The 12,174-nt window shown below is 40.2% G+C and overlaps 1 protein-coding gene across 1 annotated transcript; it reads right to left on the bottom strand.

Moving 5' to 3' along the window:
- Window positions 1–2,340: 2,340 nt before the first annotated feature.
- LOC139448381 (S-adenosylmethionine-dependent methyltransferase Rv2258c-like) lies at window positions 2,341–6,944 on the bottom strand. Its single transcript, XM_071229926.1, has 5 exons — window positions 6,869–6,944; window positions 6,280–6,471; window positions 4,444–4,637; window positions 3,304–3,426; window positions 2,341–2,935 (listed from the first exon to the last, which is right to left on the bottom strand). Exons 2-5 carry the CDS (start codon window positions 6,438–6,440, stop codon window positions 2,373–2,375), a joined length of 1,041 nt encoding a protein of 346 aa, XP_071086027.1. The 5' UTR covers window positions 6,441–6,471; window positions 6,869–6,944; the 3' UTR covers window positions 2,341–2,372.
- Between the last annotated feature and the right edge of the window lie 5,230 nt (window positions 6,945–12,174).

Here is a 12,174-nt window from a genome sequence, read left to right on the forward strand (position 1 = left end):
TGTATAAACTTTTCAAAACCTTGCGTTGATTAGGTCCTCAGCAACACATGCTTGCCGTAAAAGGCGACTATGCTTATCGACTGTGCTTGTCGTAAGAGGCGACTAACAGGATCGGGTGGTCAGGCTCGCTGACTTGGTTCATGCATGTCATCGTATCCTAATTTCGTAGATGGATGCTCATGACATCAAAAAATGGATTGTTTGGTCTAGAGTCGATTATTTCGGACCACCGTCATATAGCTGGAGTATTGCTGAGTGCAGTGTTAAACAATAATCAGGGTGGGCAACAAAATGTTTGTGGATGATATCCACATTATCTGTATTGGGTTTGGTGCGTTAATCCAGCAAGTCACGATTTCACTCAAAATTGAGCTGATATATTATGGTGTCTGATATATAGTTGCCCATTAAGCGTCACAGTATGTATGTAGGCTTTAGTTCTTGAAAAGAAATTCTTCAATGACAAATTGGATTTCGACTACTACTACTACTACTACTACTACTACTACTACTACTACTACTACTACTTTCAATCAACAGCCTTAATGCTTTAACTTTCTGTTGACTCGGGTTAGAATACGTCTTCAGGAAACCAAAATTGATCGGGTGGTCAGAATTGCTGGATTGGTTGGTGCATGTCATCGTATCCCAAGTGCCTACATCGATGCTCATCTGGATCAAAATCGATTATTTACAGACTGCCGTCATTAAGCTGAACTATTGCCAAGTGCGGCGTTTAACAACAAAAAAACCAAATAACTTTCTGTTTATTTATTGCCTCATAAAATGGAGATCTAAACAAACAGAATGAACAGGAGTTTATCAGGGAAACATATTTCTAACCCAAACAGCAATGCGTAAAACATACAAAGGAATATTTAACGAGGGAAGTTCGTGGCTTCACATGGACCGTCAATATTAGTCACACATCAGCAAGATTTCAGCCATGCTCCGTCTTGGTAATCGCTGCCCTGTAGCCGGCGTAGACAGGCAGTCAACACGTCTCAACTGGAGTAAACTCTACAGAAGTGATTTGAGTTTTGGGAAAAAATGCTGAGACACTCATAAGTAATTCAAATTTACAACTGCACCCCTGCCTTGCGTAACGTGTGATGTGGGCATTCACACTGGCTAATAGACCATATATTGATCAGTAGGAGAGCGTTGGAACATCTGATCTGATTACGCATTATCAATTATTCTGTTTTAAAAATTCTGATTACGTCACACAAAGTTACATTCAATGTTGCATATTATAAAAACGCTCTGTTCAAAAGTTGATTCATTGTCCACATCTGTAAACCTCGATCTTAAACAGAAAGAATTTGAATAACAATACTGATAAAACGTTTACTTAGTTGTTCATTTTTAATGCTACTCCTCTCCATGTCAGATGAAACATGTCAGAAGAAAACTGTTATAACAAATGACACTTCATATAACATTAGGCGCCACAACTACACTGTGAATTGCAGATGAAAAGACTAAAAGCAAACGGAATGAAAGTTGTGGAATTTCATCAATGGCGAATGTATCAGTCAAAGTAAACATTTACAGTAAACTACGTTTATAACAAACTGAGGGATACAACAAACTGGTCTTTTTGGTCCCGGCCATTTGCTGTATATACGTTGCACATATGCTTAAAACGAAGGAAGGTTATAACGAACTAAAATTAGCGGTCCCTTTGAATTCGTTATAACCGTAGTTTACTGTACCAATATTGAGGTGATCAATCGGCATGTGATGTTTGTAATTTTCTGTCTTAACCAGACCAACAAAATATGGCAGAGTCGTGTGACCATACCTGATAGGTCCAACATCAAAGAGATTTTGCATCCATGTGGATATTAGTGAGTGAGTGAGTGAGTTGGGTTTAACGCCGCTTTTAACAGTATTCCAGTTATATCACGGTGTGTCAGCTTAATGTGGGAGGAAAGCCGGAAGTGATGCAAGTCTCAGACGTTTATCACTTCGGTGAAACCCACGAGCACGGTATGGTGCTGACAAACCTAGAAACATAATTGGGGCGAACCGGGATTCGAACCAACAATCAGAGGTTCCTGACGTGTCCAAGGGACGCAACTCTGCACAGCGAAACGCGGCGCCTTAGGTGACTGGGTCACCCGTGCCCCCTGAAGATATTAGATGCTTATTACCCGGAGTTACAAGAATTTCAGACTCGTTTTCTATCAGGTACTCACATGCATTATTAATACTTAATCTTTTTACACGATCTCAAATAATTATGATATCCTGATATACTAGTATTAAATGCTGCACTGATCTATCTGAAAACAAAAACTTTCCTGGAACTAAACACTTCTAAATAGCTTTTACAGATTTATGTCACTGTCCAATACAACTGAAATCTACTTCTGACAGACAAAGTGTATCTCATGCTCATCTGTGTGACTCACAGACTCGTTGATGATGGTGAAACCGGCTTTAGCAACCATCTTTCTTGCCAAAGATGCACCCCATGTAGCCCCAAGTGCTGCAGAGTCAGGCCTGCGCAAGCTTTCCGGAATACACAAGAATGTGCTCGCCGAGTAGTAGAACATAGCTGAAGCATTAGCAATGTTGCCAGTTATGCCTCCCTCTATTCCAACCTCAATCATGCTGAAAATACCCCCTGGTTTCAGACACTGGTAAATGTCGTTTAAGGCTTTCTGTGGATATGTTAAGTCATGAATAACTAGACGGGTGAGTATCCAATCAAAACTCTCCTTGTAGCTTTCAGATATAGTTTCAATATTGTCTGTGTCATAAGTGACATTCTGAAGGCCCTGGGTGCTTGCTTCCTCTCTGGCTTGAACCAATGGCGCACTTGCTACATCAAAACCAAGGAAGGTGCTGTTCTTGAATCGCGAAGCTAATTTGTTTAAAATGATTCCAGTCGCGCAACCAAATTCTGCAACCTTGATTCCGGATTCTGTATTAAAAAACAAACAAGTTAAGTAAGACATAAGACAGAAACCTTGAAATACCTCATAATTAGCACTCACAAGTAACATATCAAACACAATTCCTAACATCAACATATAGTCGAGTAGTGTCAATATTAAATCATGTTAAGTTAAAACATATCAGTGCAATACCTGCGTCCATTTCATGCATATATGCCTTCATTTGGTTTCCCTTGTAAAGTAAATATTTGGAAGATAGGTACGTGGCACAAAGGCATATAACCATTGAGCTCTTGTAATTTTATTAATAAACTATTGCATAATTGTGATCAAAATTGGTCGTTTACGCGGGAATGGTTGTATTGTGCTCCAACTCGTCTATTCGTTTACCCACCTAACTTTGGCAGCAACAGAGGAATGGCAGACAGGATATCTGTATCAATCATATCTTTCTTGACTACGACCAAAATGTCTGTCAATGTTTCAAAAAGCCCAGGGGTTTGACTGTAGACTATTCCTGTAAATAGGAGAAGTACCATAAGATTAAAAGGCCAACACCAACGCAACTGAGAGAAAGCGTCAAGTACACAAGATCACTTCGTTTCACAAAATTATGCACAGAGATAAAAGCTGAGAGTATGTATGAATTTGCACAGTTAATCAAATAGTGATGATACCAAGTGTTCGCTAAAATGTGAGTGTATCCTCCCCTACCAGTGGCACCCATCACAAACACATGCAAAGGCAAATGAATTGTTCACCTGACCCGTGAAGATCCGGGGTAAAGTAGGTATTCAGCAACCCATGCTTGCCGTAAGAGGCGACTTACGGGATCGGGTGGTCAGGCTCGCTGTCTTGGTTGATGCATGTCATCGTATCCCAACTGCGTGGCTCGATGCTTATGATATCACTTACTGAATTGTCTGGTCCACACTCGATTATTGAGACATTTGAGATACAAAGGTAACTGCAACTGTACATTTGACATCCTTTGTTTGACAAGGAAATGGGGACACAGAAATGAAGCTAATAAGTCATATACCATCTTTGTATCTGCCTAACATCTTTTAAGTTGTGATTAAACAATGTTTAATGAATTGTATTGAATTGAATAAGGAAGAACATGCATATATGGACAATATGTCAATGAGTGAACCTTGGCTATGTGTGCCTTATAAAGGGCTAGATATTATTATTTTGTCATATTATTGATTCTAAGAGTACCTTTTCTAACAACAGTTACAATTGTTTCATAAAGTTGAATCACTTTCTACATGATGATTAACTTATGGTCAACTTCAAAGCATAAATACCCCTGTTTTTCATGATCAAGACCATATCGGATTCCTCATTGGAAGAGCTGATAATACTCATGTTCCAGACCTGTGTGTCGATTGAAAACTCGACTTGTACGTGACTGTGTTTCTGCATGTTCACTCTCAACAGGATTACAACTCATGTCGAGAAATAGGAATGTAAATAAGTGTCTGCACATTATAGTGATGACATTCATGTGAATGTACAATGTCCTTACCACCAGTGTTCCGTTGTTGAGCACATTCCTTGATACTGGCATGTCTCAAACCAAACTGTGGCAAAAATCTGGAAAACACAGATATTGCATTGAATGTGGGCTTGCGGTCATCTGGAACATGGAACTGGGTGGACGAGTCGTCCACGCTGATGACCTCCCCGACAGCGAGTGAACCAAGGATCTCACGCACATACCTGTGGAAATTATGATATATATATAATTATTATTAAAACATTTATTTATCACTAACGTGCTCAAAGCTCCTAATGATACGAGGGCTGGTAAAATATTTTTAAGCCTGACTAACTTGCAACTATGGGCCATAACAAAGTGAACTAGTCAAGATAGTACATTGTGTGAGTAGTTCATTGCAAGCATATTTGGTCTGTTGAGGCCGTTTGTATATTAGTGTCAGGCAGTTAAATTTGATAGGGGTCCAAATGGACACAAAAAAAACGAAAAGAAAGAGTACCGAGCAGTCATCAAGTTTTTTTACTGTAGAGACTGTACTCCCTGGAGAAATTCATGACCGCATATCACAAGTGTATGAGGATAAGCGCTCTACCTATTCTACAGTTAAGCATTGCGCAGCTGCATTTAAGGCTGGGAGGAAAAGCTCTGATGATGACTCTTGGTCTGAACGTCACTCTACTTCCATCAATAAAGTATCAATCAATGGATAGAAAATCTTATACTGTTAGATACACGAATTACCATTGCTGAACTTGAGGAAGACACAGATCTAAGCCATGGACTCGTTCAAACTTGTATTCATAAACATTATCAGACGAATAAGATATATGCTCGTTGGGTACAAAAAGGTTTCTGAATTCTGATCAAAAGGAAAAAAGAACTGACATTGACAGAAAATTTAGAGCTAATTGGGGAGAAAAATATTAGTATAGGGGGATGAAACATAGGTCTACTACTATGATGGAGCCATTCCACTTCTCTGGCACCAAAGAAATTCAAGTCTTTATGATCAGTAAGGAAAGTTATGTCCACTGTATTCTGAGATGCACAGGGGGTGATCCTTGTTGATTGCTTAGGAAGTCAAAAGACGATTACCGGTGCCTACTATGCTGATTTGCTTTCATCGCCTCAGAGATTCTATCAAAGAAAAGCGGCGAGCAATGCTGACTGCTGGAATTCTACTACTTCATGACAATGCCTCTTCTTACACCTCTCGACTTGCAAAGGCTGCTGTGCGACAGTATGGTTTCGAAGAACCTTCTCATCCTCCATACTCGGCAACCTGACACCAAGTGATTTCTAATGTATGACGACAACAGTGACCTCAAAGCTGTCGTGAATAGGTTTGTTCAGGGTGGTTTCAGGAAACATCTTCCTTACTGGAATTAAAAGTCTTAAGAGAAGACTTAAGATACATCTATTGAAAAACTGGGAGATTATGTTGATAAATGCAACAACAAAAAATATCCTCACAATTATTGCTTTTGTTTGTTAGGCTTACAACTTTTTTACCAGCCCTCGTATATATCTCTTACAATATAAACTCAATCGACCCATTGGTATGGAGCAACGTCACTTTGTTTGTAGGAGACGTTCTGGGCAGTAACCACCTTCGTAAACGTTCAGGGTCCCGAACTTCTTGAGTAAAACGTAAATGGCGGCACAACAGAATATGTATGAGATGCCCTCCGCCCCCTACCGCCCCTACCCCCCCCCCCCCTACCCACCTCCCTTTATCAATCTATGCTTGCTATGTCTAAATACATAATATGTATAAGATTGGTCCCCCCTATCAATCTATGTCTATCAATGTTCTTATGTTCTTACCAGTTCGTCACTGCTTCATCATTAAACGGTATTTACCTTTCTCTAAGGTTCAGCTTGTCAGCAACCTGCTGTGATGTGAGAGGGACGTTGGCTTCCATCAACATCTGCACCACGCCCAACTCCCTTGCCAGGGACAAGCTTAACATGACACTACCGGCGCCGAAATAGTACATCATCTTCTTGTGGTAGTCCGACATCGTCTCAAGTGTAGTAGTGCTTCCGTTGAGCCTGCCACAGATGTGTAACTAAAACAATTCCCACACTAAACCTATCACAAATAAGGCCATTTTAACCAACGTATTGATTTATTGTAAGTTTGTGAAGCATTTTTAATGTCAAACTGTTTCGCTTTCAAATCTGTTGCAAGCTGTCCTTACAGTTAAGATATCACAGCATCTCGCAACAAACATCTCCGCACACAAACACACTTCCTTTCGCACTCACGAATAGTTCAGTCTTTGCTTCACACAACGTTTTCGCTGACGGGACTATTTGACCTACTCCGCTTAGATAACCAAAAGGACACAATAAGAAAACTTTCGTTTCTGTCAAGCCTGTTGTTTATCTCATAATGTTTTGCTAGCCATACTTCACAGACATTTCTGTTCAATTCTCTAACCCTCACCTGAATTTCTGTCAAATGTAGGTTCGCTGTTAAATCAGCCACTAACACGTCTGTGTGCTACTCGACGCTCTCAATTTGGGTCAAGTGGGCCAAGTCTCCCAAGTGATTGTGTAATGTTATCTGCTGATGAGTCATAAGAAAACTACTTGTAAATCTATCGTTGACATATGGTATTAAAAATATTTCAGTATAAACACGCATTAGGGAAAATTTACTTTGATAGGTGTTTTGTTGTTGAGAATTAACCGTCTTGTAGCTGTCTGTTATAGTTTTCGTATTCACTCACCTGAAATCAAGACGAAAATAGATAGCGAATTACCGAAATAATAAATGTCTATTTATTAAATGTTTTGTTTACCTCAATGCACAATAAGAGTGAAAGTATTGTTTCAGAATAGCGACACAACACTAAACTGTCCCCAAACAAGTCCATGGTCCACCAGTGTTTGCGGCTCAGGGTCGTCTGCTACATAAAATTGGGATATTTCTTTACAACTGTTAATGAATGACTTGGTCTTCATTACACAGTGGCCTCAGAAGATTAGTATTTCGAGTTATATCCCATTACTATCTTGACAACTTATTTCATAGCAGTTCATTCTTTGTACACCTTTTTATATACTAGTATACATTACCCTTCGCTGAATCCCTCTGTCCCGTACTCCCACCCCCTGTCATAAATGGCCGGGCCCTTAGCTGCAACGAGAGGTCATACCCAATACCTCAAAGTCAAATACCCCAATTGAGACTAGCTAAGTTTCAGTGAAAGTCCTTGACATACAGTCACCACGACTTTTTTCAGTGCTTGTGGCATGCCGATATTTAATGCTAAAGTAAAGCCGCCCACCAACTGTAATCTCGGGGTGATTACCCACACATAGAAGACACAGGGTGCAACCGATGTAAAATGATTAGGGTTTATGGGGGAGCTATGAAGTTGAACCAATGAACCCATTATTGCTTGGAGTGAGCTGTTCATACCGCACCCGTTAGGAGGACCGACCCTTCATGACCTCACTACTACACTACTGACTAGAAGTTCATTCCCCTTACACGCATGGGCAAAGCGTGACGCAACCCGTGTGCACCGCGTTGGTTACTCGTATATAACCTGTCCGCTTCGCGGCTGACACTCGTGCACAACGCGTTGAACACGGGTGTGCACCCCCTTCGCCACCCGTGTGCAACGCGTGACACTCTCATCTCATCAGGCACAAACGTTTGACCCATGTTTAGTTGAAAATAGATGTAGTAACAAGTAGAACATTTTTTTTAATATCCTGACGAAAAATGTTCAGACACATTTTATGATATATACTTGCTGGTGTCTCCTTTTTAGATATGGTAAGAACAAATGATCCTGGAAATTTGTCATTGTCATTGAAAATTTTGTGTGATTTGATGTTAAACGTCTGTAGTGCGACTTCAAGTGATTACATTTATTAGGGGTGCAGAGCATTGTTTTCATTGGACCCTAATCACTTTATGATGGCTGGGTCTCTTCGTCTCAGGTCAGTAGCCGTGACGCTGAGAAAGTGTAGCATTTACTTATTGAGAGTAGGTTATATCATGGAGGATACATTTGAGGGAGAGGGTTCTACTATTGCCTTGCCGCAGGAAGAGACTAGCAGATGGGGGCGCGTGGTTGTGAATAAGATGACCGTGCATTGTGGCCACCGAGAGGGGTAAAAATAGAGCTGTGTCAGTTAAAAGTGATAAAAAAGTGATAGGCCGTCTGCGTGTTCTGGATTTTGTTTGTTTTGTTTGTTGTGTAAAGCCGCTCTCGGCAGTATTCCAGCTGTATGACGGCGGTCTGTAAACAATCGGGTCTGGACCACGCAAACTAGTGATTGACATCATGAGCATCGGTCCACGCAATTGGGATCGATGACATGCATCAACCAAGTCAGCGAGCCTGACCACCTAATCCCGTTTGTAACCTTTTACGACAAGCATGACAACCCAAGTAGGCATGACAGAGTGTTGGTTTAAATTCGTGAAGTTAATTGATTCTTACCTGGCTGTCCAACGTTTTTTGCATTAGATCCCGAGAATAACTCTTTATGGTTGGCTTGAAATCACTGTATAAGAAGTGGAGATAACGGTTCGTCAAAATCCGCTTTAGCTGCAGCATCGGCTATTGAGTTAACTTTTATGCCAACATGATGCGCAAAAGACGATGTCACATTAGCCAGAAGGAAGACCATTAAAAGATCAGACTCTCTTACAACAAAGTTATGTTCACATATCACACACGACTGGTTGGAACGAGACATTTCATCCAGTCCGTCATGATCAATTGTAATACTCTTTACAAATATATTCTTAATGAACTCAGTGCTGATATTGTGTCTTAACGTCAGTCTCTCATTTCCGAGAAAAGAAATCGGAAACAGTCACAACGTTATCGGTTTTGCACACTTGTCAAAAGTTTTAGGTGTTTATGCCAGCGTGCGGCCGAGGCATTGTGATTGTATGGCCGCTTTCATGCATGGCCCTTTTTCAAAATATTGCTTGTTATCACCTTGAATGCTTACCAATGAAAACCTTGACAGTGAAATCAATCAGCCAAATGATATCCAGTCTCGGTTATCTGCCGAAGCAAATTCCATTGGGCATGCTGAGTAGTGATAAACGATATATGAATGGATGACTGAAATTCAAATGTATAGGTCCTTACTATGTCATACGTGTTTCGATGATCTGCCAAGCCTGAACAAATATAGACCGAAATTAACATTTTGAGTCAGAGTATACAAAACGGCAAAGTAATTTATAAAAAAAACATTTTGAGAATTATTTCTTAAATATTCATAAAAGATCACTCGAAAAGGTATTTCTTTTAACTGATACATTTCCATGACAGCCAAAGACCCTATGGTTATAGACAAACAAATCTCGTACAATTTTTATTCTTTCCAATCACCTGTTTGTATTCAGTAATCGCTATACAAGCCGGTAGTTGTGGACCATCTTGCCAATCCCAGCAATCATTCCGAGTAATATAAAAAAGCTGGAAACAAGGAAGGAAGCTGAGAAATATCTCGAAGGCATCCATAATGTTAATGGGTCATGGCTGTGTGGACACTCAATCTCCTTTCTCCCAAGGAGGAAATCTGAGAAATATTTTCGCCAACATCCATAATGTTAAAGGGTCATGGCTGTCCGGAATCGCAGTCTTCTTTGTAAATAGCTATGTCTTTCTCAGACCGTTCATTGTCAGTTGAGCAGACTGTCGTAGATACGTAAATAATAGAACAGTTTTCAGCTATTAGTCTTTGTTCTGTGATACAAAATAGAAAATCAAATTCAATAGGAAGAGCGTAAAGTGCAACCTGATATTTCATACTTCTAAGACATTTATAAAAATATAATGTCACCTTTAACATTGTCGCTCCCTGACCCCTTCTATCCATTCAAACTTAAAATTACTGACTCTTTTTCAGGTCATTAGTTCGAGTTCATTGGGACTACACCACGCTATAAAGCACAGGTTCTGCATCAATCACAACATTCTACAAAATGATGTTTCTTTGCTTGGAGCTGGTGTTCCTTATGTCAGCTGGTATTCCTTATATTAGGATGTATGGTAATACTGAAGACTCACCAAACCAACCTACCCCACACAATCTACAAGACACACTGGATCGTCAGTGTCGACTTTTGAGAACTGAAAGCTGTAAGCATGGACCATGGATAATACAAATGTGCCAACGCAATGCGTCACACATACATGCAAAGAACAAAGAACGACCAAATTCGACAACACTTCCAAGAACGAAATGAACAGAAGAGGATAAACGATCGGTGTTCAATTCCTCTTCACTTCGGCAGGACACGCTTCACTCAATGACCCTTGACACTGCGGCCTCAAATGGCAGCTCCATAAACTGCCAATATCAGGGTAACAATTGTTCAGGGCCAAAGTTCATGATTGTTTTGTTCAAAGGGCGATCTGTGAACTTCAAGGCGTATGATAGTTCGACAAACACATTTTATAAGTGGGCTTCGTTAACTACCCGTATTGCTGACGCTCTAGCTAGGTTGCAGGTGGACTCTTCTAGGTGTTACATCTATGTAGTGTTAAAGGCGAGATCAGATCTGTTGCAATATGGGATAAGAAATGGACGAGCAGTTTCCAAAAGAAGAATTTATTCAGATGTTACAGCTTTTGCTCTTGACCGAATCAGGAACGAAATGTTTATTCTGAAGCGTCGCCGTCATCAGTTCGAGTTGATAACAGTGCCTCTACAGGAGCCAAAGAAACGAATGACAATACCTGCACAGACCCTAGATCAGAAGGTTCCCATTATGTGGGGTGACGCAGACATCACGAGTGTGTACTGGTGGTGCCCTTCTGTGCTCTGCAGATACGACCACAGCAGGAACAGAGTCACAACACTGGATTTTGTCCGGTCTCGTAGACGTCATGTCATGGCAGTTGGCTCAGGGAAAGTATACTTCATGAACAATGGCTTACAAATATATGACGTAATCATCAATAAAGTCCACACAGTGAAGCAAATGTATGACATGAAAATATATTCTTTCCTAGAAGTGACACAAGGAACTGTTATTGTTGCCCGTGAAACACGGCAGCACATAAAAATCGTGTTATATAAGAAAGGACACCGTAAAATGAAGTATATGAGAAAGGGTCTTAAAGGTTTAGATCACTTTGAGGTAACAGTTGGATAAGAAGCCTGGGATATTTTGGAATATTAACAATTATACTGTGTTTTAAAACCACCTGATTTTAACTTCACAGACAAAGTTGTCAGGTTTGATAAATGGCAAGTCTTTCCAAAGCCCAAGCCCATGATGTGGTTGCTTGGATTGTTTTAAAACATTTTTGTTTTCCAGAAAAATACTGGAACATCATTTTGTCCTCAGGTTTTTGCAAAATGCGAATTGTCAGCTGGACATTCTGAATGTCCTTAACTGTGAAACTGTTGTATTTTGTGTGTGTTGAACCAGTGTCTGAGTAAATATCCCGTCTCTAATCATATTGGTTAGAGGGATGGGAGAACAGAATGTTAGTAATAAAATGCACCAAACGCCAAAGACCTGCATTAGTGTCATCTCTATTAAGCTGATCTGCCCTGTATAACTGAAATATTGTTCGAACCCACGTTAACTCACTCACTCACTCGTTTACCCTATTGTTATCCCAGAGTCACAAACTATATATAATCCTTCGAGAATATTGTCACACACTGCTTTCTAAATGTGTAGTTCGATAGTTTCCAGCTGTGTGTGCCTCTTCCCGGCCACTTTGAGGAAAATAGAAAATATTTTCTAAAAAA

Source organism: Haliotis cracherodii, unplaced genomic scaffold, assembly GCF_022045235.1.
Source record: "Haliotis cracherodii isolate W230 unplaced genomic scaffold, xgHalCrac1.p SCAF_7, whole genome shotgun sequence".
NCBI classification, from domain to species: Eukaryota; Metazoa; Mollusca; class Gastropoda; order Lepetellida; family Haliotidae; genus Haliotis; species Haliotis cracherodii.

What these genes read in the sequence shown, in the direction of transcription:
- LOC139448381 (XM_071229926.1), bottom strand. Translation starts at nt 6,440, where the DNA reads ATGTCGGACTACCACAAGAAGATGATGTACTATTTCGGCGCCGGTAGT. An exon ending in AAGCTGAACCTTAGAGAAAG is followed by an intron (nt 4,638 to 6,279) that starts GTAAATACCGTT and finishes TAATTTCCACAG; the next exon opens with GTATGTGCGTGAGATCCTTG. An exon ending in TCTGTTGCTGCCAAAGTTAG is followed by an intron (nt 2,936 to 3,303) that starts GTGGGTAAACGA and finishes TTTTTAATACAG; the next exon opens with AATCCGGAATCAAGGTTGCA.